Raw genomic sequence first — 23,158 nt, forward strand, 5'->3', positions numbered from 1 at the left:
TGCACTGATGTTCTCTCAAAGACCTACTTAGCAGGAAAGACTTTTGCTAACGATGAACAATACTATCAAGACAGCCAAAGCAAAACCACCACTGTACATATCTCTATGACTTACCTTTTACTGTGGAGCTGAATTCTTGTCCAGTAAAGAGGCTTCATTGGCCGAGAAGGCTCTATTACATGTTTCCTGCTCCCTTTCTCCTGATTCATCCCCATTGCAAATAAACCAGATGGTAATGGAGGAGGAAGAAAGCCCTGTGGGACTGCTGGGTAGCTGCTGCCCTGAACTGGTGCTGGAAGGGGTGGTGCACTTCCAGGCAATGGTGGTGGGGCCGGAGGAGGCATCCCCAACCCAGGCAAAGGAGGGGGTGGAGGGACACCAGCACCAGGCAGAGGTGGTGGAGGGGGCACAGCTACACCAGGCAGAGGTGGTGGAGGGGGCACAGCTACACCAGGCAGAGGTGGTGGAGGAGGCGGAGGGGGCACAGCTACACCAGGCAGAGGTGGTGGAGGAGGCACAGCTACACCAGGTAGAGGTGGTGGAGGGGGCACAGCTACACCAGGCAGAGGTGGTGGAGGAGGCGGAGGGGGCACAGCTACACCAGGTAGAGGTGGTGGAGGGGGTGGAGGGGGTACAGCTGAACCTGGAAGAGGTGGAGGAGGAGGTACAGCTGCACCAGGCAGAGGTGGTGGTGGAGGAGGTGGTGGCGGAATGCCCCCTCCAGGCAGAGGTGGGGGAGGTGGTGGCAGTCCTGCTCCAGGAAGCGGTGGTGCTGGGGGTGGCAATGCCAGGCCAGGCAGAGGAGGAGGTGGAGGAGGCACGCCAGCTCCAGGTAAAGGTGGTGGTGGTGGAGGGGGAGGTGGGATACCCCAGCCCGGCAGAGGAGATGGGACTCCTGCTCCAGGCAAAGGTGGTGGTGGAGGTGGTGGAGGGAATCCAGGACATGGAAGGAAAGGAGCTGGAGGCACCGTTGCTATCTCCCCACTTGGCAAATGTGGAGGAGGAGGGAGAGGTGATATTGTGGCACCTGGGAAAGAGTGCTCCAGGCCTGTCACTGCTGAGACAGCAGAGGAAGAGAGTCCTGAGCCAGGTAGAGGTGGTGGCAGTGGTAATCCTGCCACAGACATGGGAGTAACAAAGGAATGGCCATGTGCTCCAGACAGGGAGGCAGCCTGTTCAGTCACTGGCAGTGGTGGAGGAATGCTACATGTGGGCTCTGGGGGCAAGGAAGAGGGATGTTCACTACAAGTTACATCTACAGTACTTAGAGGCTGATGGGAAATTGTCATTTCAGTCTCTCCTTCAAATGCAAGGGACAAGTCAGCTTTGGGTCCCGGAAGAGGTGACTGCGGTGTACTCTGTACTGATTGGCTTGCATCCAGTGGCACTGAGATTAGCTTCGGTGACAGAATTAAGGAGATTTCAGAACAAAATGTGGGCTGTAGTTCTAGAGCTGGCAATTGCTGAGTAGGCCCTTCACTTTTGCCCCCTTCTAAGTGCGGTGGTGGGGCTGGCTGTGGCAGTGCACTGGCTGAAGGCATTGTATGTGTTAAATAATCCTCTGTTGGTGACGTTTGTACAGATCTCGCCTGTGACACAGTCCTGGGTGTGGTCTCCTCTTCATTCCTTTGAAGAGTCACACTGCTGAGTTCCCCAGAGTCTGCATGTGCGTGCTCATTTTCCTGCTCCCTCCCAGCAGTCTGTACCTCTGTGGCAGGAAATTGTTTCTCTAGTTCTGCAATTTTTGTCCTCAGATCCTCAATTGTTTGCTCAAGTTGTTGGATGACACTGGCACGCTCCTCAGATTTCACCTCAAAAGCATCCTTTCAAAGAAAACAAATAATAAGCTCAAAAGAGGATAACATTCATCACTACATAAAAATTAAATTTAGGTCAAGAATAGTATTCCAGAGGTCCAAAAATAAGCTAGTTATGTCAAGGCTTTAAAAAGTGAAGGAATCATTTTGGCTAACTACGTTTTAAGTGGAAGAAGACAGTTTAGGAAACTTACTTTTTTATATATGACACTACCGTCAACAGCAAAAGCATATTTTAGACTGTGATTACACTTGGAAAAATCAGTAGCAACCCCTCCCTCCCTGCAAATACGCTGACTGAGAAAACAACCAACTGCTGAGCACAAGTAGTGCAGGCATTTGCCTACACGTGGATATGAAGACATGGTGGTGGCAGGGCTCAACATTACTTTAATTCTGTTAATTGAAAAAAATGTTAAGTGTTTCTTTAAAGGCATCACCATGAGTGGCAGACTCAGCATAGTATTGACTGCTGCATTTCAATCTACACCTTAATGATACAACATAGATCAGGAATGCAGAACACTATCTTTTTGAAAACAGCTAAATCTCAGAACAGAGTAATTATGCTTTTCTCCAGCCAGCATGACTAGGAAAGAAAAGAAGCAAGAAAAAACTAAGGGAGAACTTTCATCCCACCCCAAACTGATAACTCTGCCAAGAGACAGACTGTGATAGGAAATATTCCTGCCTGAAATGATTATTCTGTACTTGACAGGTTTCACATTTTTCTCTCTTTCTCTAAAGCATCTGATCCTGCTTGCTGTAGACTGAGTAGAGGAACCGTTAACCTTAAAGGCACATTAATTCCTACAATTTTAAAGAAATACTAGCCAGCACTTCAAGGATTTACTTGAATGAAGTTGGTCATGCAAGATGTTTCACAAGTGGTTACAGCAAAACTTAAGTGCCTTTTTATTTCCTTTTACCAAATCATATGCATCTCAAATGAGACCATAGACTTGCTTAATAGGAAATATTTTAAATATTCAAATTATAGATTTTGTAAAGAAGCCGACAAATAAACATACAATACTTGATATACCAATTGCCTTGATTTGTTTCAGGGAAACATTTTTCTCATCTTCTGACACATGTGCAAGTATTAAAAGTAATTTTTTTTTTTTTTTTTTTGGAAAAGAAAGTTATAACTTCAGCTGGGGATTGCTAATAAAATAATACTTAACAGTTCAATAATACTTAAAAATATTTCTGCACAGGATTGGTTTTCAGCCATAACATTTCAATTTCTTATTTATCTTAGAATTTGTTAATTGTCCTAAAGTAATCCCAGAAGTAAAACAGCAACAACATTTAAACCAGTAATTGCTTGATTTTGAAGTACCCTTATCAAAAAACTTACAATCTCTTCGATTGTTTGAACTTTCTGGAACAGCAATTTGAACCAAAGGTTGTATATTACAACTAGGTCCCCCTGCCACACGTTGACAAAAAAATGTAAAACAAAGAAAGGAACATGAAAAAATGAATAGTGAAGGAATTAACACAAAATAACAAACAGTATAATAAGACGGAAAAAAGGTTGAGAAAGACATTTCCATTACAAATTACTCATGGTGCTTCAGTCCATCCAGTTTCCTTTAATAACTCAATACTTCATAGCAGCAACAGTTTTGTTGAAGAATTTCTTAATAAAGGAGGAATACAATATTGTTTATCCCTTTGTTTCATCTGCTCTTATCCCCCTACCAGTCACCTGCAAATACAATAAGGCCTATCAGTTCTTCAAAAGGCAACACTATCAAAGGAAATGTGTTGCTAGGATCATTAAGGCCACACACCAGTTTTCAGCTGAGATCAAATCCAGTTTCCCCAGACTGTAATTCTCCTAAGCTCCCATTTTATACTGTAAGAACACTCCACAAAGGTTTTATAAGAGATACAGTAATTAATTTCTGTCATAAACAAACTGCTGCCAACAGGATTAGGCACAATATTCAATGGCTCTGAAGAGATTTGCCTTAAAAATGGCTGATCTCAGACCAGTTCACTGTTTTAAACACTCTTTTACTTGGGAGATTAGATTCAACTTTTAACAAGAAAAAGAAGTAATTCTTGAATACTGTAATTCTATGTTAGTTGCAGGAAAAACCTAGAACCCACTCTTCTACAAGACAATTTGCCCTGCATATAATGAAATTTCTTTCAAGAGAAGAACTATTTTATAAAGTTTTTTTTAAAAAATGAGCAATGCACTGAGATGAATTAGCAATGCAAACAAGAAATGAAAATGTCCTGATGAATTAAAGGGGCTGTTTCACCACACCCTAAGAAGCAGAATTTCTGCTAGCCTCAAGATACAGCATTTCAAACAAGCTGGTGATTTCCTATCAGGTTATACCTAACAATCACCAACATATCCAGGTTTTCATAGAAACAACATCAGTATGAACAAACAAGACTTTGATGTGAATGAAGAGATATTTATCCAGAGGATATGATGTACTTGAATTTATTTGGTCTAAAAAACAAGGAAACCAAAAGCAAAACAAAACACAGCCCCAGTATTTATGTGTTGCAATAATTATTTTAGACAGACGTATTTTTCATTTAGACTTTTAAGATGTCCTCAGAGCCGTTTAATTGTATTTTTGCCTTTGATCTAAAGTTGACCTCTAGATTTGAAAGGGCTTATCAAACAAGAATGAAAATCAAAACTATATAAATCCAATCAGAAATAAAAATTTCTCTATTTCCTTAGAGAATAAGCAAGAGACTACTTCATTTTTCATACATGCAAAAGATGGTCAAAAGCTGTTGACAAGGACCAGAAGGCTGAGATTAAGAAAACCCACACACACACATAATGAAAAGAAGCTTCATTTTCAATCCAGAGGACATTTCCACAGCAGAAACCTATGGGGCTTAAAAGAGATATGAGGAAACTCTGTCTTGCCTAAAGTTCTTACCCAGGACCCAGGTACTGTGGAACAGTCTTCTTTCTGTAAAGAAAGAAAGAAAGGTGGAAGCTTAACCCTTGCTTTATCCTGGTGGCTTGAGTATGAAAGAGTGAGCAGGAAAAAACATTTCAGAGGTGTGTGGCTAAAGAACAGTGCCCAGCTTTTCTCAAACAGGCTGTACATGTTCCACGTGCAATGAGTTGGATGCTCAATCTGGGACCAATCTCTGGGTTGCACTGATAGGACTGTTTGTACACGGATCTGGAAATATTTGCTTTGCTGGCTAAAGGTTGTACACTTGGATCTGCACATGTACATTACATAGAATTCATTCCAATCTTGTCATGTTTTCCACATGTGCATTTCAGATGTCCAGCATAAAGCTGATCTATGTAGATAGAACATGTCCAGGATCTTCAAACATGTAAAAGATCAGAGTGCAGCTACCTCCTTCTACAGAGTTGACAACCTAGTTTGTCAGATGAGTGACTGAAACCTATAGACCCTTCTATAACTAAATTTCCAGGCAGAAAAAAACCCCACATCTGTAAAAGTTAGCCTGGTCTATGTGTATATAGACATACAGACATGTGTCTGTATAATATACTTGTCAATATTTTTATAATTTAGCTTTCACTCACTTATATGCTTTATGAACAACCATAAAGTATCTTTTAAAAAAAAACCAAAACATAATGACAGTTCCCGTTGGTAATTTTGGCATATTTGAAAAATAAAGGTGTGTTATAGCTTTGTTTTAGAAGTTAATACCTTATGCTACAACAAGTCAAAAAGTTGCATCAGCAGTTTGATAATTTTCAGCAGTTGTCACTTAGAGTCATGAAATTTCCTCTCTGGATGGAATTTATATTTAGATGATAGGATTATATTTGCTTTATCTTTTTTTTTTTTTTTTGCAAAAAAACTTTTTAGTTTCTCTACATCACATTTCATGAATCAGAGGCTATGCTGCTACCTAGTTGCAAGAACACACAGGATATAGAAGCATACAGTTAAACAGAATTAAGATGGCAAAATAAGGCCCCTCATGTCTTCTAGTAAGTGTGCCTGGGAGCACTTGGAGGTACTAGCAAAGCACAGGAACTTGGAAGGATTCTCTTTCCAACGGCTCTGTTAATAAATACTGCTTTTCTACGCGAAGTGAAACGTTTTTGAACACGCACGCTCACCGAATGGCACAAAGTAGAGCCACAGTAAGAATTTAATTCAGTCAGAGAAATGTGATCTCTATTCAGGTTTCTCTCTTTAAAGCTGTCTCATTTTCAAAGCTACTTCTTGCAACTGCAGATCAACCTTAAGAAAAGGAGACACAACATTTAACAGGCATTTTTAGTGCTACAGTAATTGGCAAATGAGAAGTACTAGTGGAGACTTGATTTGCATTCAAACAAAATAGCATCCATTTAATTAATTCTCACATTTCACTTAATCTCAAGGCTCATTGCAGCATTTTTACAGCAGTAGAAATTGAAACAAAAGTTGGCAAACTTGCCAATACTATCAGGGAGAATTACTGAAGGAGTAGAATTAGTATTGGGTACTAGTTTCCTCCTCAGACTACCTGATTAAACCTTTTTGAGTGAAGCTTTTACTATTCTGAAGTTGCACATATGGGAACAAGGGGTACACTTTTTCACAATAGTCCATCTTTCTTCCTACAGCCACAAGGAAGTGATGCTCCCCAGTATAGCAATGAACAAGCAAGGCCTGAAGCAAAAACAGTGTTGTGCATTGCCCTGTCTGAAGTCATAAAATTTATCAAATATGTGAGAGCTGCTCTTCCACTCTGTGACACATTGCAACAGATGGATTACACCAGCCTGCACAAGGCTGGCAATGGACTAGGTAGCTCTTCCTGTCCTAAAGAGCTGGGACATGTCTAATCAACCTAGTGGTTTTGTCACACCTATCATGTGTGACAAAAAACCCCCAAACCATTACATGCAGAGATCAATAATTATTGAAATTCAAATAGTTCAAATAAACTAACACAAAATCAACAGGGAATATACACCCTTGAAGAAAGGTGCATGCATTGCAAGTGCTGACTTGGAAAGCTGGAAGTCAGAGGAAAAAAGAGCTTAGATTCTTGAAGCTTCTGTTCCTGAACAGTTTGAATCCTTTATCCCTGAGCTAAGCATATTTCAGAGAATAAGATCTCAGTTCTTTACATTACCCATTTAAATAAATAATCAACTTGAGATACATCAAAGACTAAAAGAGTTTTCTCTCTTTAAGGTGTAACTCTTAACCTAGCTGGAAAATAAACTTAGGCTATCCCCAGGTTTTACTATGATAGAAAACTCAAAAGAATTTTCATAGACTGAAGACAAGACAAGGTAAAATAAAAATCTCACAGAGCCACTGACCACCCTAGGAGATGCGCAGGAGTCAAGTTTAATTACTGTAGTATTACACAGCATTACTTTAAACCTTCACAAATAACTCTTGTGGAAGCTTAACCCTCACTTTATCCTGGTAGCTTGAGTACGAAAGAGTGAGCAAGACAAAAATACAGTGAGAGGTGTATGGCTATAGCACAATCCCCAGCATTTCTCAAACAGGCTGTGCATGTTCCATGTGCAATGAGCAATGTCCTGACTATCCAGGTTGGAAAGCCAGCCAAAAAATTCCTCTCAAATTTTGAAGGTTTCTGTCATGGCCTAGATGAAATTTCATTATTAGGGAGGTATGAAACAGTACAGAAATTAATAAAACTTCAAAAGGGATTTACTATCCACATAGCTTAATTTTGCTCAGAAATTCATTTAACTGTTCTAACACTCATCCAGCATAAAACAAGTATGTAAATGAGACTTGGTACTGAAAGAAAACTGAACTTTATTAATTTTAGTATAACATTATGCTACCTGTTTCTGGTGTCTTTTATTTACTGAGCTGTAGATTGCAAAGAGGCTGCTAGTGCTAGATAACTAGAACCTAGCTACTGTCAGCAGTCCATAAGCAACAGGTAGCTTGAAAGTCACAGATTTCCTTAAGAGTTGTGATAAAAACTGTCTGGATTTATTTTCTCCTCAATATTAGATTGCTTACTGAAATGCCTGACACATGATTAATTGCTTCCTTTCTTCTGTCACCTTTGTTTTTTTCTAAAGTATTTCAACTATGATACTAAAGTGTTTGGGTAGTTTTCCTGTGTATCCAGGCCAAGGCAACAATTGATCTCATTCTGTTAAAACATAAAATCTGGCATACCTTGAATGTTACTTCTTTGACATATTAGAGAAAGGTGTTGAACTTTTTCACACCAGACCTTTCCCCGATTTTCAATTCCAATTGAAACTATCCAGCAACCTGGAAAGCAGTCACTGTGCAAACTAATTCTATTATTATTTTTGTGCTTTTTATATGCAACAATTGTAAGCTTTTATGCTAGAAATAACAATATGGATTCTATGAGCCGAAATGTGAACATTAATGGTTTAAATTTGAAGGGCTTGGAATACCTTTTATCTCTATAGGGGAGATCAAGAAAGGTAATGATTTTTCAGATGAACTTTGCCACATCCTGATAAGCAACTGTTCAGAGTATGATACTTCTACACAGTACTTGCCCTTTTCATCCAAGTTCAGCCAGACCACAAAATGGGAGGTTCACATGCTGCTTTTGTCTTGAGCTTCCAACAGGGAATAAGCAGCAAAAAATATCCACAGTAAGAATAAATATTTGTAGATACACTGAAGCATGAGCCTATTACTCACAACAGAACAGGTTTGAAGAAATGGAAAGAGAGCCTCCACAAACTGTATCCATGAACATGCTGAAGGCAGGGGCCTGAAAGTCTCTCATCTGTAACTCTAACTGTGAAAGCTATATTAGAAATAAAGCTGTATCACTTTGAGTGAAAGAAACTTTAAAAAAGTCAATCAAAATCAAGTAATCAAAATTGAGCTTTAAGTATTGAGAAGTTAACTAAAATCTTCCTGGTATCATGAACATTTAAAAAAAAAAAAAAACCCAAACGCAATTTGTATATTTAGAAAAAGTTAAATAATGATAAAGAGCAATTACATATTCTGGAATATGCAAGTTACTTTCTATGAATAGTTTTGGGCTTGCTCTCTAAAGAATAAATACAAAGAAAAACAGGTATTCAAAATACAGAAAAGAAAGTAAAGTGATTTTACTGCTTTTATTTATACTAACTTAAGATGGAAAACATAATAACTTTTGATCTAAATGTAATTAGAAGATAAACTGGTTACTCTGTCTTGTATCCAAAGAGCAGAAATTATTCTCAGCCTTACTTTTAGGGTCGCATTTAGGTTTGGCGGTACATAATAGCTTGTTTAGTTTTCTTTTCTTTTTTAAAAAAATAATTATTTAGGGCATTTTTAAGTTAAATGAATAGTTCTTTTTACCAAGAAAAGCATTTCTTATCTCCCTTCCACATAGAGGGTCCTGTTGAAAATCTCAGGATTTACATCACTAAAAGGTAGCACCTGATATTTAATGCCAAGAGAAATATAAGAACCACCTGAAACAGTTCTCACTTTTGTGTGGATGAGGTCTCTCAAATAGTTTAAGTCCACTTGCCAAATGAAATGTCCTGCTAGGAACGTTGCAAGAAGTTTTCTTTTCACATACTATATGTACACACACACACAGACTTACACACATACACTTTTTCAAACTGCTTTCCAGTATTTAATGTAATTTCTTCATCTGTTCTCTTCAATTTCTGTGGAATTCTTTTTTCAAAAAAGCTTGCAAAGTAAATACTATAGTACCAAAAATATTTGACATAATCCAAATACAGAATGTTACCATCGAACAAACAAAATCTCTTACCATTAGTCTCCAAAAAATGAGAGAAATTTCATAAGTAAATAATGGAATATACAGTACAAATCTTATTTTGGTATAAGAGGAGTTTATAGATTTTAATCTGAAATAGGATTTCTGGTTTAAAGAATTTAAGAAAAAAAAAAGTATTTTAATAATTAATGAATATAGCTCATAAATTTTGCTATAACCAGGAATGTATAGATGGCATAAGCACTACATCAAATTTATCTATTTTCATGAGCAGGAATAGGGAGGAGTCAGAGGAGAAGAGAGTAAACAATTTAAACAGAATTTTCAATAAGTATATACCTATCATGCATTTGTATTCACTGCTCCCTAACGGAAGTTACAGTACTCTGTTATTTTACAAGAAACTCACTGTAAAAGGCAAGAGAAGAAGTATATTAATGCTCAGAATCAAACACAGACAGAAAAGTGATAATTCTTTCTATGCAATCCCTATCCCCTAGTTCTTTTCCAGGAAGTGAAAGTCTCTAACATTATAGTCAAGGATTTAAAGCATTGCCAAACAATTCTTGTTAAAATAAATTATTTTCTCAGTTTTACTCTCATTCTCCCTTTCCTCCCATCAATTATTCCCAAACCCTAACACTGATGCTGCATGCCCAAGAATTTGTACCTAAAATGACAAAAACCCCTTTTTTAACCAACTTTGTCTAAGTAAAAATCATAGTCAAGACAAAAAAAGACGAATGCCCATAATGACTAAAGGATGCAAAAATCTACATTTTTATTACTGTTGTTGTTATTATTATTAATATACATTCTCATAAAATCTGTGATGAAGCAGCTGTGAAATTAGATTAATTGCAAGAATTTAAACCACGATTTCTTAATAATTTTAATCAATGCCTGAAAGGACTTGAATTAGGAGTAACTCACAGGAAATTCAGGTTTTTACAGTGCATATTTTCATCTCTTTTGGCTGTTATCAACACAATGAATCAGAAACAGAGCATTTTACCACTGACTAGGCAAAGCAGGAAATACTACCATTACCTCATACCCATGCTCAGAGATGAGCAAAGTCCTGAGAAAAAACACCAAACATCAAAACTAACCTTGCTTGGAGGAGGACATTGGTGGAAAAGAGTTTGTACATCATGACTTCCTAATGTTCCACTCAACACTGAACTGTGCTATGATTTTTATGTGTTTCAGATCTATGATATATGGCTGTCTCAATAAAAGTGGAAAAAGAGAATAAAGAATCTTTGAAACTAAAATGAGCACAGAAGTAAAACTTCATCTTGACATTAACATTAAGAAGACAGATTAGAGAAAAGAAATTTTAGTCTCACCATGACTAGGAGGAAGAGTGCAAAAAATGGGTTATTGCAACTCCACTGAAAATAATAAAATGTATTGTTTCTTTTAAAAAGGCAAACACTGCCTTCAAGCAAAATAACAGAAGTCAATCCAAGTATTGTGAAGTCTGGATATAATACAAAACACTAATATTTGTTCTGAGAATTAACTGCTTACATTTTTTTACCACACAGGCATGACATTCTATACTCCTGTTTTTTCATTTAAATATGTAGTCTGTATTTTATATTCTATGTTTTTGTCAATTAATTATGTCTGACACAAGTTTTTCCCTTTTATTTTTTCTAAACTTCTGCCTCATCCTAACTAAATAGAATATGGGTTCATGATTGTGGTTGAAGAAAAAATTTCATCTTCAACAGGATATTGACCTCTTTATTTAAATGATAGTAATTCATTGATAAGTTTTTAATTATCACTTCAAAGGCAGTCATCCAGAAGACTGGTAGGCCAAACCAAATGTTTTCATTTCACTGTTTAAAAAAAACCAAACAACTAACTAACCAAAACAACAGTGACAGAGCAGTGCTTTCTAAATATTTAGTGTTTTGCTGGATTGGGAAATTAGAGCATCTGCTTTGAGAAAAGCTCAGGTTGCTAAATTTTAGTTAGATTAAACAGAGCAAGTGTAGGTACATTCTAAAGGCTTATTAATTAGCAGAAAGCCACTCCTTTGACTGTGACAAAAACAACAACAACAACAAAAAAAAAAACCAAAACCAAAAAAAAAAGAAAAAAAAAAGAAAATTAAAATTCCTGCTGCAGGGTGACTGCAGGACCGCCTGGAAATGACTTGCAAGTGCCTTGCAATCCATTCAAAAATACTTAACTGCCATCTAGTGGCTGAGTAGGCAGACTTCTTTAGGGTGTCCAGACTCGCTAAAGTACTTCCCCCGTTTGTGATATTTCTATTTGTCTTCTCATCCTTCTTGCACGGCCAAAGAAACCCCCCTCTTTTCCTACAAACCTTGTTTCCTTTCTGTATGTTTCTGATAAAACATTTACTCTGAATGCTAACAAGAAAACACCATCTGTCTACATATGATTCCCGAAATTCAACTGCTTAAAGCTAAGCTACTCCAATTCTAACATTGGACCTACAATTAGAATATAAGTTCCTCCACATCACATATTACAAATCTGGCTTTACATTTTGCGAGATAAAAAACCACAAAGAAATACCTCTGAATTTTTTTTTAACTTTTTGTTTTCTGAAATTTGGGTATGGTGGCATGATTTTGTAGAAAGTTTACATTGGTACAGTTCTTAAAAGAAGATATATAATTATATTCACTATCAGTTGGTTCATATGGAAACATCCAAAAATATTCACTTCTTTCATAATCCTTTATTTCCTCAATGAGACATCTGTATATAGTAGATCCTTTTGAATACGTCATAAATTTTTTTGGTTGGATTTTTTTTTACCCAAATATCTAACTTATTTTTCCCTGCTGAAGTCTAGGACTCTGGCAGTCATACCTTTGTAGGAAAAGAATTGTTTTAGAGTAACTGTTTATTGCTTTCTCAAGCCTTCTCTTCCCCTCTTCCCCCTTACAAAAAAGTAACCTGTCAAAAAGCAAAAGGATGGAAGAGGAATGACACTTCTTCACAAGTTTTTTTCTTAATAAATATCTCAAGAAATAACATGCAGAATCAGGCAGTTAAAAATGCCACAGCCACAGAGCTGTTTGTGAGCGAACCAAGAAGAAGAGTTCCCAATTTTCCTCAGGTTCCTGTTTAAGCCAGTGGTTCACTAGTCTTGTCTATAGTTGGTCTATGTGCTGATGAAAACCATTTAATACCAAAATAGAACAGGCTTTATACCAGACTACCAGTGTCATAACAGTCTAAACCAGGTTTATAAAATCTCACCTTTTTAAAAATTCTTTTTTGTACTTCACCATTTCAGACTAATCTTTCGTCTACCTTCTTTATCTTACCTTCACTTGTAAAGAATAATCTCTGAAATTTCTCTTAAGAGAGAGTTTTGGGCAGCATGCATGTTTCTGAGACAAATTCTAATGGTGACATTTTATAATAATGAAAAGTAAATTTCAGTCTCACCAATGTTTTATACTTTTTAAACAGACTGACCTATGTATTTATCTTAAAGGATTTCAGAATCTTTTTTCTTGTATTACTAAGTGTCAAAATTGGAACATTTCCAATCTCACTAAGCTATTACCCTAAGGAATTACAATAAGTCATAGTCAAAAACTAGCATAAGAAGAAAGATCCCTATGGAGAGAGGAGTTACATAAACTGGGGTGGTTAGAAATATTCTAGAGATACACTCCATGAGTCTGTTTTTATATAGCAGAAAGTATCAAGAGGGCAAAACCTGGCTTGCAATTTTTTTTTTTTTTTTTAAGATTAGCATTGTTTCCCTATGATACTGCTGGAAAGTATGCCAACAGATTATGCAGTACAAACCCGTCTTCTGCACCTCAGAACTGCCAACATTTTGTCTGGCTTTTAGTACCAGCGGAAGTACTTGGAATTCCAAAAGGGCATATAATTTTGGTTGAGGATTTATTTCTTGGGTAAAATGTGGTGAACCAAACCAAGCAAAGACAGAAACATTATAAGCATAAGAATTTTGTGATGACAAGCTTTTCTGAGGTAAATATGGTTTAAATAGTCAGCGTAAACTATATTATAACCACACTCCTATGCACTGCAATGTCTGGCAAAACCTCTTCTTGAAAGGTGGGATTACAGGGACCAGGCACAAAGTGGCATGAAATATTCATTATATCTGGATGCTGACAATTAAATAAATGTAGCAAGGGCTTTGTTTTTAAAATTGTGTGGTCCACAGAATAGAAAAGATCAAACACAGAAATTTTTTAAAAATTGTATAATATGGGGTATAAAACAATGCGTTTAAGTGCCTTTCAAACAACTTTAGGTTTCTGGCTCTGTAATGTCCCTCTACTAACCAAAGCCTAGTTTACATGTACTCATCTTACAATTAAAGGAGTCTTTTTTTTTGATTCATCTTTTTTGCTAAGAATCTATTTTTACCTACCATGTAAACAAAATCAAGCTACTCCAAAAATTAAGTTAAAATATAAGAAAAAGTGCAAGGACAGTACAAAAGATCGGGGGAACAAATAGAACAGAAATTGGCTCTTGCACAAAGTACAGCTGTCAAATTTAAAGATCAGGTTTGAAGCTGGAGTTTCTAAATTAGGGCACTCAATTTTTCTCATCTTCTTTCACTAAAGGAGTTAAGGCTAACAAAATGTTCTCTGTTCATACTGGGAAAACTAAGCAGACATCGTTGCTATTTGGCATTTCAAAACCAGGACTTGAAATGGCTGCCAACTTTTCTTACTTTTCCACTGCTTAACAATTCTTGTATTAAAAGCAAGCACACCCCACATCCTGGTTTTTGTAGCTGTAATTTAGAAAAATTAGATATTTTGGACTCAAAAAAACACTCTAAAAAAGTTCAAAAATTATGCTGTAAAACATGCAGATTATATATAATATTGTAAAAATAAGGAAATGGAGAGGATATATATGAAGAAGCCCCTTCAAGTGACAAAAAAGTATACAATCCAGGCTGTATTACTTGTGCATTTAATTTAAAATTATTCTGTTTCTTTTTGTTAATTGTTTATCATACCTGAGAAATTTATCACCACGTCATGTTACAACAGTGTTCTGGCCAGTAATCTTCAATTATATTAGCAGTATGAGGGAAATTTCTTTTCCCAGAGAAAGGAGAGGGAAGATGTCTGTAAGCAGACTTAGTTGATCAATTTAAATTTTAAACTAGAGCTCTCTTTCATTATGTATGAAAAGAAAAAGAAAAATCACCTACTAGGCTAACTTCAGCCAATGCTTTCTTTTTTCAGAAATTTAAGCTGTAGACCACACAAGAGGGTAGTTCTCTAATAGAAACATGTTCATCACTTAAAAAATGAACAGATAACACCAAGAATGGTCTGATTGCAGTACAGGATTTACCTACAAACATGATGGCCGTGCTACTTTCTAGATGTTTTTATAGATTGATGTAGTTAAAACCTGATAGATAGGTACAATATGCTTGACTTCTTGGGACACTACAGAAGTAATTTAAACATATGACACTTTATCCACATACAGTTCCTCAAAAGAAAAAACCTCCACCCTGATTTTTAAAATAAACCAGAATGATGATGACATAATACAGCAGAAGCTTGAGATGACTTTCTGCAAGTGAGGTGATTCTGTTAGTCCTGCAGGTTATTGATGAACAGCAGTATGGAATGGAAGAAGTTCATGTTACTGCCATAAGGGATCACGACAGAGTAAGAGGGATGGGGCTCTCCTAAACACTAGCAGGGATTGGACAACATACTAGGCTAGTTTTAAAAAGAAAGAAAAGCTCCCAACCACAAATAAATGCCATTCAAGTGATCATGCAGTGCTCCAGAGCTCCTGGATAAACTTCAGTCTCACATGAATGCTCATGATACTTTTTTCTTTAATACGTAGAATAACTGCATATTCATAAACCTATTTCAATTAATTACATTTCCAATAAGAAAACCATTTATATAGGTAATTCCTTGCAATGAATTATAATCCTAAAAACTGCTTAAATATGCTCCTTACATGCAATTGCTTTCTGTAAGTATGGGGAAAAAGTGCTTTGTCACCATTAATAATAGAAACCATTTTTAGTGAAACCTGGGTGACTGGAATATAAAAATAGCATGAGAAAAATATATGTTAGGTTAAACTTTAAATACCAGAATGAATAACTATTTTGTAATATTATTTTAATTGATAAGCTGCAGTTTTAAAACATTCTATATTATGAAGTTAGAAGAATTTAGATAACCAACTAGAAGAACTCTTTAAAATTTTTTGGCAAGGCAAGCCATAAAGTTGATGCACATACTCTCCCCACCCATGGCTCACAAAACATGTAATCAAGCCCAAATTAAATTTGCAAGTATAATGATCAGTAGTGTGTATTTAACTTCACATTCCTTATTTTTCCCTGAAAAGAAAATTACTGGCCATTTTCACAAATGCTGCTTGATACAGTAATGCTTGAATTGTCCTGTCACCAACACAAAACACTCCACAAAAAACAAAACCCAAAAAACCCCCCTTAAACCCCACAAAAAAAACCACCCAGCAAACCAAAAGAAACAAAAAACACCCCATAAAAAAGCCCCAAAACAAACCCAAAGGGGGAAGCAAGGGAAACAAGCTGCTAAACAGAGGAGGAAGAAAAGAGATTCCATGAGCTTTTGGTCACTGGTTGTTTCAAACCAAGATTTCAGAACTTAGCCTTCCTTCTAATGACTTCCAGAACAAATGAATAGTGTTATTCACAAGTAAGATAAGTCTGTTTCCTGTTGAGGAAGCAGAATTTGAAGTTCCTCAGCCCCATTAAACTGCACCACCTTTAATGATGAATAGAAGAACGTATATGACATGCTAAAAAAAATAAGATACACTGTTTCTGTGGCATAAGTCCAACCCAGACTTTCTCCACTGTCCTGGTATTACATTGTCTCCTTTTTAAGTCCAGCACGCCCTCTAAACCTGTTCACACACTACCAGTGCTGTAAGAATGAGAAGAGAGTCAGAAAAAAAAAATCCCTGACACTATTATTTACATGAACTTTTATAGATTAGCTATTATAATATGATCTTTTATAACTATTCCTTACTAATGCCACCTGAGGGTTAACTTAGTTTTGAGTAGACAATAACACTTAGTAAGAATCATCTTAGGCAGGAACATTTAATCTTTATACCTAGATACACTATGGAGCACATAAAACACGCTCACTTGGGAATTTTTTCATACAGAACATTTAGTGCACAAAACTATTTCAAAAATATCTGAAAAGAAGTATTGCTTTTTGCCCTCTTTTAAAAAATTATAAAACATTTCTGTTAGACTCTTACCTGTGCCTGCTGAACACCACCTATGCATTGCTTCTCTGTTTCTAGGACTGTAGATTTCGACTCTGAATTTGAAAAGAAGATACAGATTTTAAAATTCTATAAATTAAAAAAAAATTACTGATCTTTGAAATACACATTAAGAAATTCCTGAAAGGAGTGTAAAGTTAAAAAGGAAAGAATGTTAGCTATCCCACTTTCCAAATTATCCCAAAATTACCTATCCTTAAAATGGATTACTCTTGCCAACTATGTTTTCCTTTCTTCCACTACCACAGAAAACTCCACAATAACATAGGTACTAATACAGATCTTAAAAATAGAGCTAAATGCAAGACACTCTACAGCTAGATCCTATTTCTTATTTTAAAACCAGATTACTTTTCTAACCTTAAAGAACCATACTGTGTCTTAGTTTCTTTGCCTGATAGGAAATAATCAGAAAAAGGAAAACAAACAAGCAAACAACTCCATAGAAGCTACACAGTGCAAATATATTTAATCAGTTTAGGAACTGCAGCTAATGATGCCTCTTTACTGATCATAGCTCAGTTATTTACGCATAACAAGAACAGAAGTAGTTTTCTCTGCACTTTACCAGATACTATATGTGTGGCATCTTTCCTATATGTTTGAAGGTACCACTATTCAACAGGGAAATCTCTTGACAATTTGCAGAAAGAGTGAAACAGCTGTGAACCAGAGCTTTTGGATTCATAATTTTTGGACCTTTGGCCTCCTCACAGCTTTCTGACAATTCCAGCTGTTGGAAAGTGAGACATACAAGGAAGAAGCTTCATTGCAAGTGAGTTTTGTCACCAGGCTTGAAAATTAACAATCCACAACTTTTTTACCTGGATGTGGATAAGCTGCACCTAGCAAGAAATAACTAATCATTTAGATTTTAGATTTGTCTTGTGTTTTAGAGAAATGTTAGTATCTGTTTGATCTTTGCTCTCAACAGATTTATTCTATGCTGATTTCCTGGTATCAGACATATACCCACAATGCTGAATTTTCTGCCATGCAAATTAGCACAACTACCTCCCTTAAATAAAAGTGCTTAAGAAAATAGGAACAGACTGCTCCTGTGTAGTGGTCAATATTAAACAATTTGACAGAATTATCTAGCTTATTTTTATCTCAGAAATGTTATCCTTCTAGAAAGGATTCTAAATATAAGCTGAAGACATGGTGATATGAGCACTTTAAGGCTAGTCAGACAAAATTTGGAAATAAAATCTACTTCTGAAAAATCAACCCTTTTTGTTAAGCAAAATTAAAAAAAGAATCCCAAAAACCCAAACACTACCACCACTTTAGAAAAAAAAAATGTTCGGGAAAAGAGTGCTGTATGAGAAATGAAACCTTTCCTTTAAAGCAGATAAAACAATTTTCTTTTTTATTTCTTTTTTTTTTCCTTTTCTTTTTTTTTAATATAATTTTTTTAAAGAGACTAACTTAGATTTCAGGTAAACCCAAACTGATATTTAGTGGTCTCAGACTGTTTCATTTTGCAGAAGTTGCATAATCTTTGAATGTGTTCACAAGTGGTTTAACAGCCCCATGGGAGATAGGATGACTGGACTTTAGTGCCTGCTTACTTGCCTTTTCCTGTATGTCAAGTAGAATAGTGTCATCAGCCAAGAATTAAAATAAAGTACCCTGTTGAGTTTAGATTCAGGCAATGTGCTGAGATGTGATAATGGTGGAGTGGGTGTTCAAATAGAAAATTAATCCCATACACATTGATCTTACTGGTGACGTTGGCTCATTTTGTCCAAAACCTTAACTAAATCCAGAACGGAAAAATGCTTTTAGCGTAACTATTTGCTGACTTGAACCTAAATTCATATTAGGCATTTCCAAATGTCTGTTTTTAAATAAATAACCAACCTAAAAAATCACCAAACAACAATAATTAACCTGATGAAATCCACTGCCCCAAAACCCCAGAAACTCCCAGCCACTCTCACTCTCTCAGCCCTTTTCACACATCCAGTAATGCTTCATATGTTACAGAGCATACAGGAACACTATTAAATGCAAACTATACTAAACAGATTATTAACTACCTTGAAGAATTTTGTCTCTTGCCTTACTTAAAGCTTGAAGGCCTACTATCTTTTCTAATATTGTATACAGTATTTTATTGTATACAATAAAAACAAAGATTCTATAAAAAAATCATGCTGCATCCTCTTTCAATCAATGCTTTTGTCTAAAATGCATGTTTTTTTAATGAGCTATTGTTTCTAGTGTCAATATAGCTCTTTAATCCAGACAGCAATAATTATATGCAAAACAAAATACACTTACCCTGCAGATAATTTAAACATTTAAAAAAAAATTTGTCTTCTACAGACTGCAAAGTCATAAATACACAAAATAATTTAGTTACAAATTTTGAGGAAGATGTTTATCCTCAGGTTTCACATCACTCACCTCCAGCTTCTTCCAAATGGTAAGCATGTGAACAGTTAAAGTTAAATTATTCATCTGCCCGAGTTGTACTCAAAAGAATTATAACTTTTGCTTTTCCTCCATGTCCTATATTGTAAAATCACACCAAAATTTCAATAAATGCATTTTAAGAACTACTTGTATTAAACTTTGAAAAGCTCCCAATACACAATTTTTTCCTTTATTTCTAACTCTAATTCTTAATATTTTTCTGGGGTTTTTTGAGAGGGCAGTGGATGAGAAAAGGAGTAGCCAAGTGCTGTACACATTAGATCTGTGTAGTAGGTATAATAAACAAAAATACATAGGATGGAAACAAATCACGTACAAAATTAATACATTTAAAAACCATTAGTATTATCCTTTTGATAGAAATACACTTCTAAGTGGAGCTTTAAATTTCAAAATATTTTATGTTATCAACATTATTTTAGATTTTAGAGAAACTAAACTCTTGTTGACTTACACTAACCTCAAAATAATTTAATTTGAAATTCACCCTTTTGTTTTTCAAGTATGCACAGTATGTTCATAAAGAGTGTAATTGCATTTATTAGGTAAGTCTCCCAGCTGAGATACAGAAGTCTCTGAGTAGTTGGCAGTGAATTCTACCACCACATATGACAGCACTTTCATTGAATACAGCATAAAACAGGAGATCATTGGTTAAAACCTGGACTAGCTCAACCATCCAGCACTACAGAGTTCCACACTCTGAATTACATCAGTGAGATGGATGCAGAAACGTTTCCTTGATCTCCGATAGAATTCCTTTGGTAAAAGGCATAGTATTAAACAGAATAATACAGCAATATCGCATTTTTGTTGGCACCATTTGCTTTGCTTGTGAACACTGAAATAAGTGATACCAGTAAAAGTAAAATGTTGCCATGGTAAGAGGTGTCCATGCAAGAAATACTTTGGTCATGTTCCAGAGCAAGTGGCAGAAAAGTCTCAAAGAGAAGCAAATCTGAAATTAACTTCACCCAAAGCCTACAATTAATACAAAGAGATCTGTTGAAATAATGACTTAACTCTTCAACTCGGAACAATGAAAAGGAGGAGTGGAAAATAATGAAAAATTTGAGAATAACCAGTGGCTCTCCATGGAGGGCATGGGTATGAATGCGGTCTATAGTTTTGAGAGCTGCTGAATACTAATTAATGGAAAGCAAAGCCTCCAAGAACCTGTGGTATTTACAGGTCAACACTGCCAACAGAAAACAGGCTTGAAATCCTCTTCTAAATTTCTTTGTCAATTACAAGGGAGTTATTTTTCTTGCTTGGTTCTAATTGTAAGTATCAACAAAGCTCTTAAAGAGCATGAAGAAGACTGCAGAAATTCATCTGGTAGCACAACCTCACAAATTTTAAGTTAAACTGAATTTGTAAACAAGTCCTCATTTTATTTTTTTAGATCATTTTTCCTACTCGTTTGTCAGCACAGGACTGCTGAATCTACAAAGGAATACCCTAAATCACTCTAATAACTTTCAGTATAGTGCCAGCCAGCTTCTGAAGTTTTCATATTTTTAAGAAGAAAAAAGAATTCATATCTCATAGCTCTAAAGGTATGCATACTGGAAAATAAAGATCACAGCACTTGGCAAAATCCATTATTTAACAGATGCCAGGTACACATCTTGGTTGCTAACAAAAAGAATGCATTTTTGGTGAATATTTTTTGTTAGATTCATACCAGCTGACATTATTTCTGATGCTAATCCAAGATTCTCAAAACCAGGTGTTTGTTAGTAGCTAAGATACTAAGTTTATATTTCAGATTCTAAAACACAGCAGCTTCCTATATCCTATACATTTATCTTCTCTGTATCCAAGAACTGTACCTTGTTCTGAAATTTTGAGCCTTTGTTCTTCATCTGGAGGTTTGGGTGGAGGCCACGCAGATGGAATTCTCCTTGGAAAGCTTCCTTCAATGTAATCTGTTGAATGTGTGGGTTGGCTAACTGCAGCCCAAGTATAAAGCTGGTCTTGCTGTGATTAAAAAAAAACCAAAAACAAAACGGTGGAAAAGTTCATATAGAAAGGCAAGGTCAAAATAGCTAAGCTTTTGCTTCCAGTACAAATAACTCGACATCTTTTATATCAAGACAGACTTGGGTTTATGCTCTTCAATCTGATGAAGACTTAAAATAAATCTATATTGAAATAGTTATGTTCATTAACAACAAAAAATTAAGCTTTTAGTTTTCTACAACCCAACAACATGCTAAGATACAGTTCAGAACTTTTTTGAGTGAGGAACTCTTTGTCACTTCTTTTTCTATAGTGATAACACATTCTCTCCATCATGACTGCACTTCATCACGTGTGGCCAGTTTATGGCTTCGAGGCAAATATTTCTCTCCACACCATACATAATCATTTTACACCAAACACATAAGCAAGGAAAATAAATGGAATTATTTCAGCAGGAATTAAACTGATATTAAACTGCAGCCCTATTTTTATCATTTCCATTTTACTATTTTTAGAAAAGCAGGTAAAAAGGTGGATTTTCTTTTGGAAAAAAAAGTAAAAAAAAAAAACCCTAAACCAACAGCTAGAGGTATTCTCAGTCCTCTGAGCTCAAACCAGATTATATCTTTATTGCTCAACAGTTTTGAGTTTGAGTCTGATTAAAAGTAGGACATAGAGAGTTTCTGATGAGAAGCTAACAGCAAGCTTTAGGCTAACAGCAAGATTTTAGATGATCACAATTCAAGAAGTTATTCTTGTGATCCTAGTCTGCATCAACATGCACACCTTGTGATTAAACATTTATAATACTGTAAATTCTATAGAGATCATTCACAGCAATTGCACAAGTAACCTAGGAAATTATCTGGACAGATGCAAATATTGTGGCACAAAACTAGAAAAAAAATGAAGTCACAGGATGAAAATACAGCCATATCACAGTAATATACCTTCTTACAAAGATGATGTTCATTAGACTTCATTCATTCTACTGCCTGAGTAAAAGTTGGTACATATTTCATTTTTAGATTAAAAATATTTTTTTTTAATTTGACAGATAATGAACTTTGCAGAGAAATGCAGGTGTAAGAAGAAAATGCTTCTTGTTTTTTGGGATAATCATTGTTCTGTGTGACTAAGTTTCTACTTGCCTAAAAATAAACTGTTGTAAGAGTAAAAATGTTCTATTGGGAGCAACTTACTTGGACAGACAAATGCTGGTAATAAAGAAAAAACCTTTGTTTCACAGAGGGTGTCTCAGTCAGGGGCAAAGGAAGCTCATTAGACCTTCCCAGTACAAAAAACATGTCAAAAATCCAGACGTATACATTGACTTTAGATAAAGGTAAAAATAAAAGGATAAAAAGCTTAATAAAAAAATAACATCAGGTTCTTCACATAGCCCTCAACTCTATTATCCTCAAAACCCCTGTCCATTAGAGTAGCATTACCATGCTACTCTATTTGAACATCTGAAAAGGCTTGATTAATTCAGTCCTTTGAGTTAGTTAATTCTTTCCCTTTGTTTATTTCCAGAGGATATCTGTTTCTGAGTTACTGCCCAATTTCCAATACTGTTTGAGTAAGAAGGAGAGGGAGTCCTACCTGTACATGTTGTGTGAAGAAAAAGTCCTGGAATTTGCTATCTATATTGAAATATAGTCATGTTGCTGCACCATTTAAATCTCAAAAACACAGAGGAAAATAAGACTTCAAAAAGTCAGTGAGACAAACCAGGACAATTTTTTTCTTGACCACTCTACCATCTTTTACAGTCCAGGGAACACAGGGAAGAACAGGGTTAACTGGCTAAGCACAGATGACTTTCACAGGATTACATGTAGGGTTATAGGACAGTAAAACAAAAGACA

At 35.8% G+C, this 23,158-nt stretch overlaps 1 protein-coding gene across 5 annotated transcripts in view; it reads right to left on the reverse strand.

Moving 5' to 3' along the window:
* Positions 1-23,158, reverse strand: part of FMN2 (formin 2) — a 157,677-nt gene that overhangs the window by 103,460 nt on the left and 31,059 nt on the right. For 4 of the 5 annotated variants that reach the window (XM_064413727.1, XM_064413726.1, XM_064413729.1 and 1 more), the window contains exons 4-7: positions 21,155-21,302; positions 16,848-16,909; positions 4,748-4,780; positions 115-1,823 (exon numbers count right to left, since the gene is read on the reverse strand). In XM_064413727.1, the coding sequence (XP_064269797.1) occupies positions 115-1,823; positions 4,748-4,780; positions 16,848-16,909; positions 21,155-21,302 (1,952 nt within the window). The remainder of the gene's footprint in view (positions 1-114; positions 1,824-4,747; positions 4,781-16,847; positions 16,910-21,154; positions 21,303-23,158) is intronic. The other variant, XM_064413728.1, reaches the window with a different exon arrangement.

The sequence above is a fragment of the Passer domesticus genome, chromosome 3 (genome assembly GCF_036417665.1).
Source record: "Passer domesticus isolate bPasDom1 chromosome 3, bPasDom1.hap1, whole genome shotgun sequence".
Taxonomy (NCBI): domain Eukaryota; kingdom Metazoa; phylum Chordata; class Aves; order Passeriformes; family Passeridae; genus Passer; species Passer domesticus.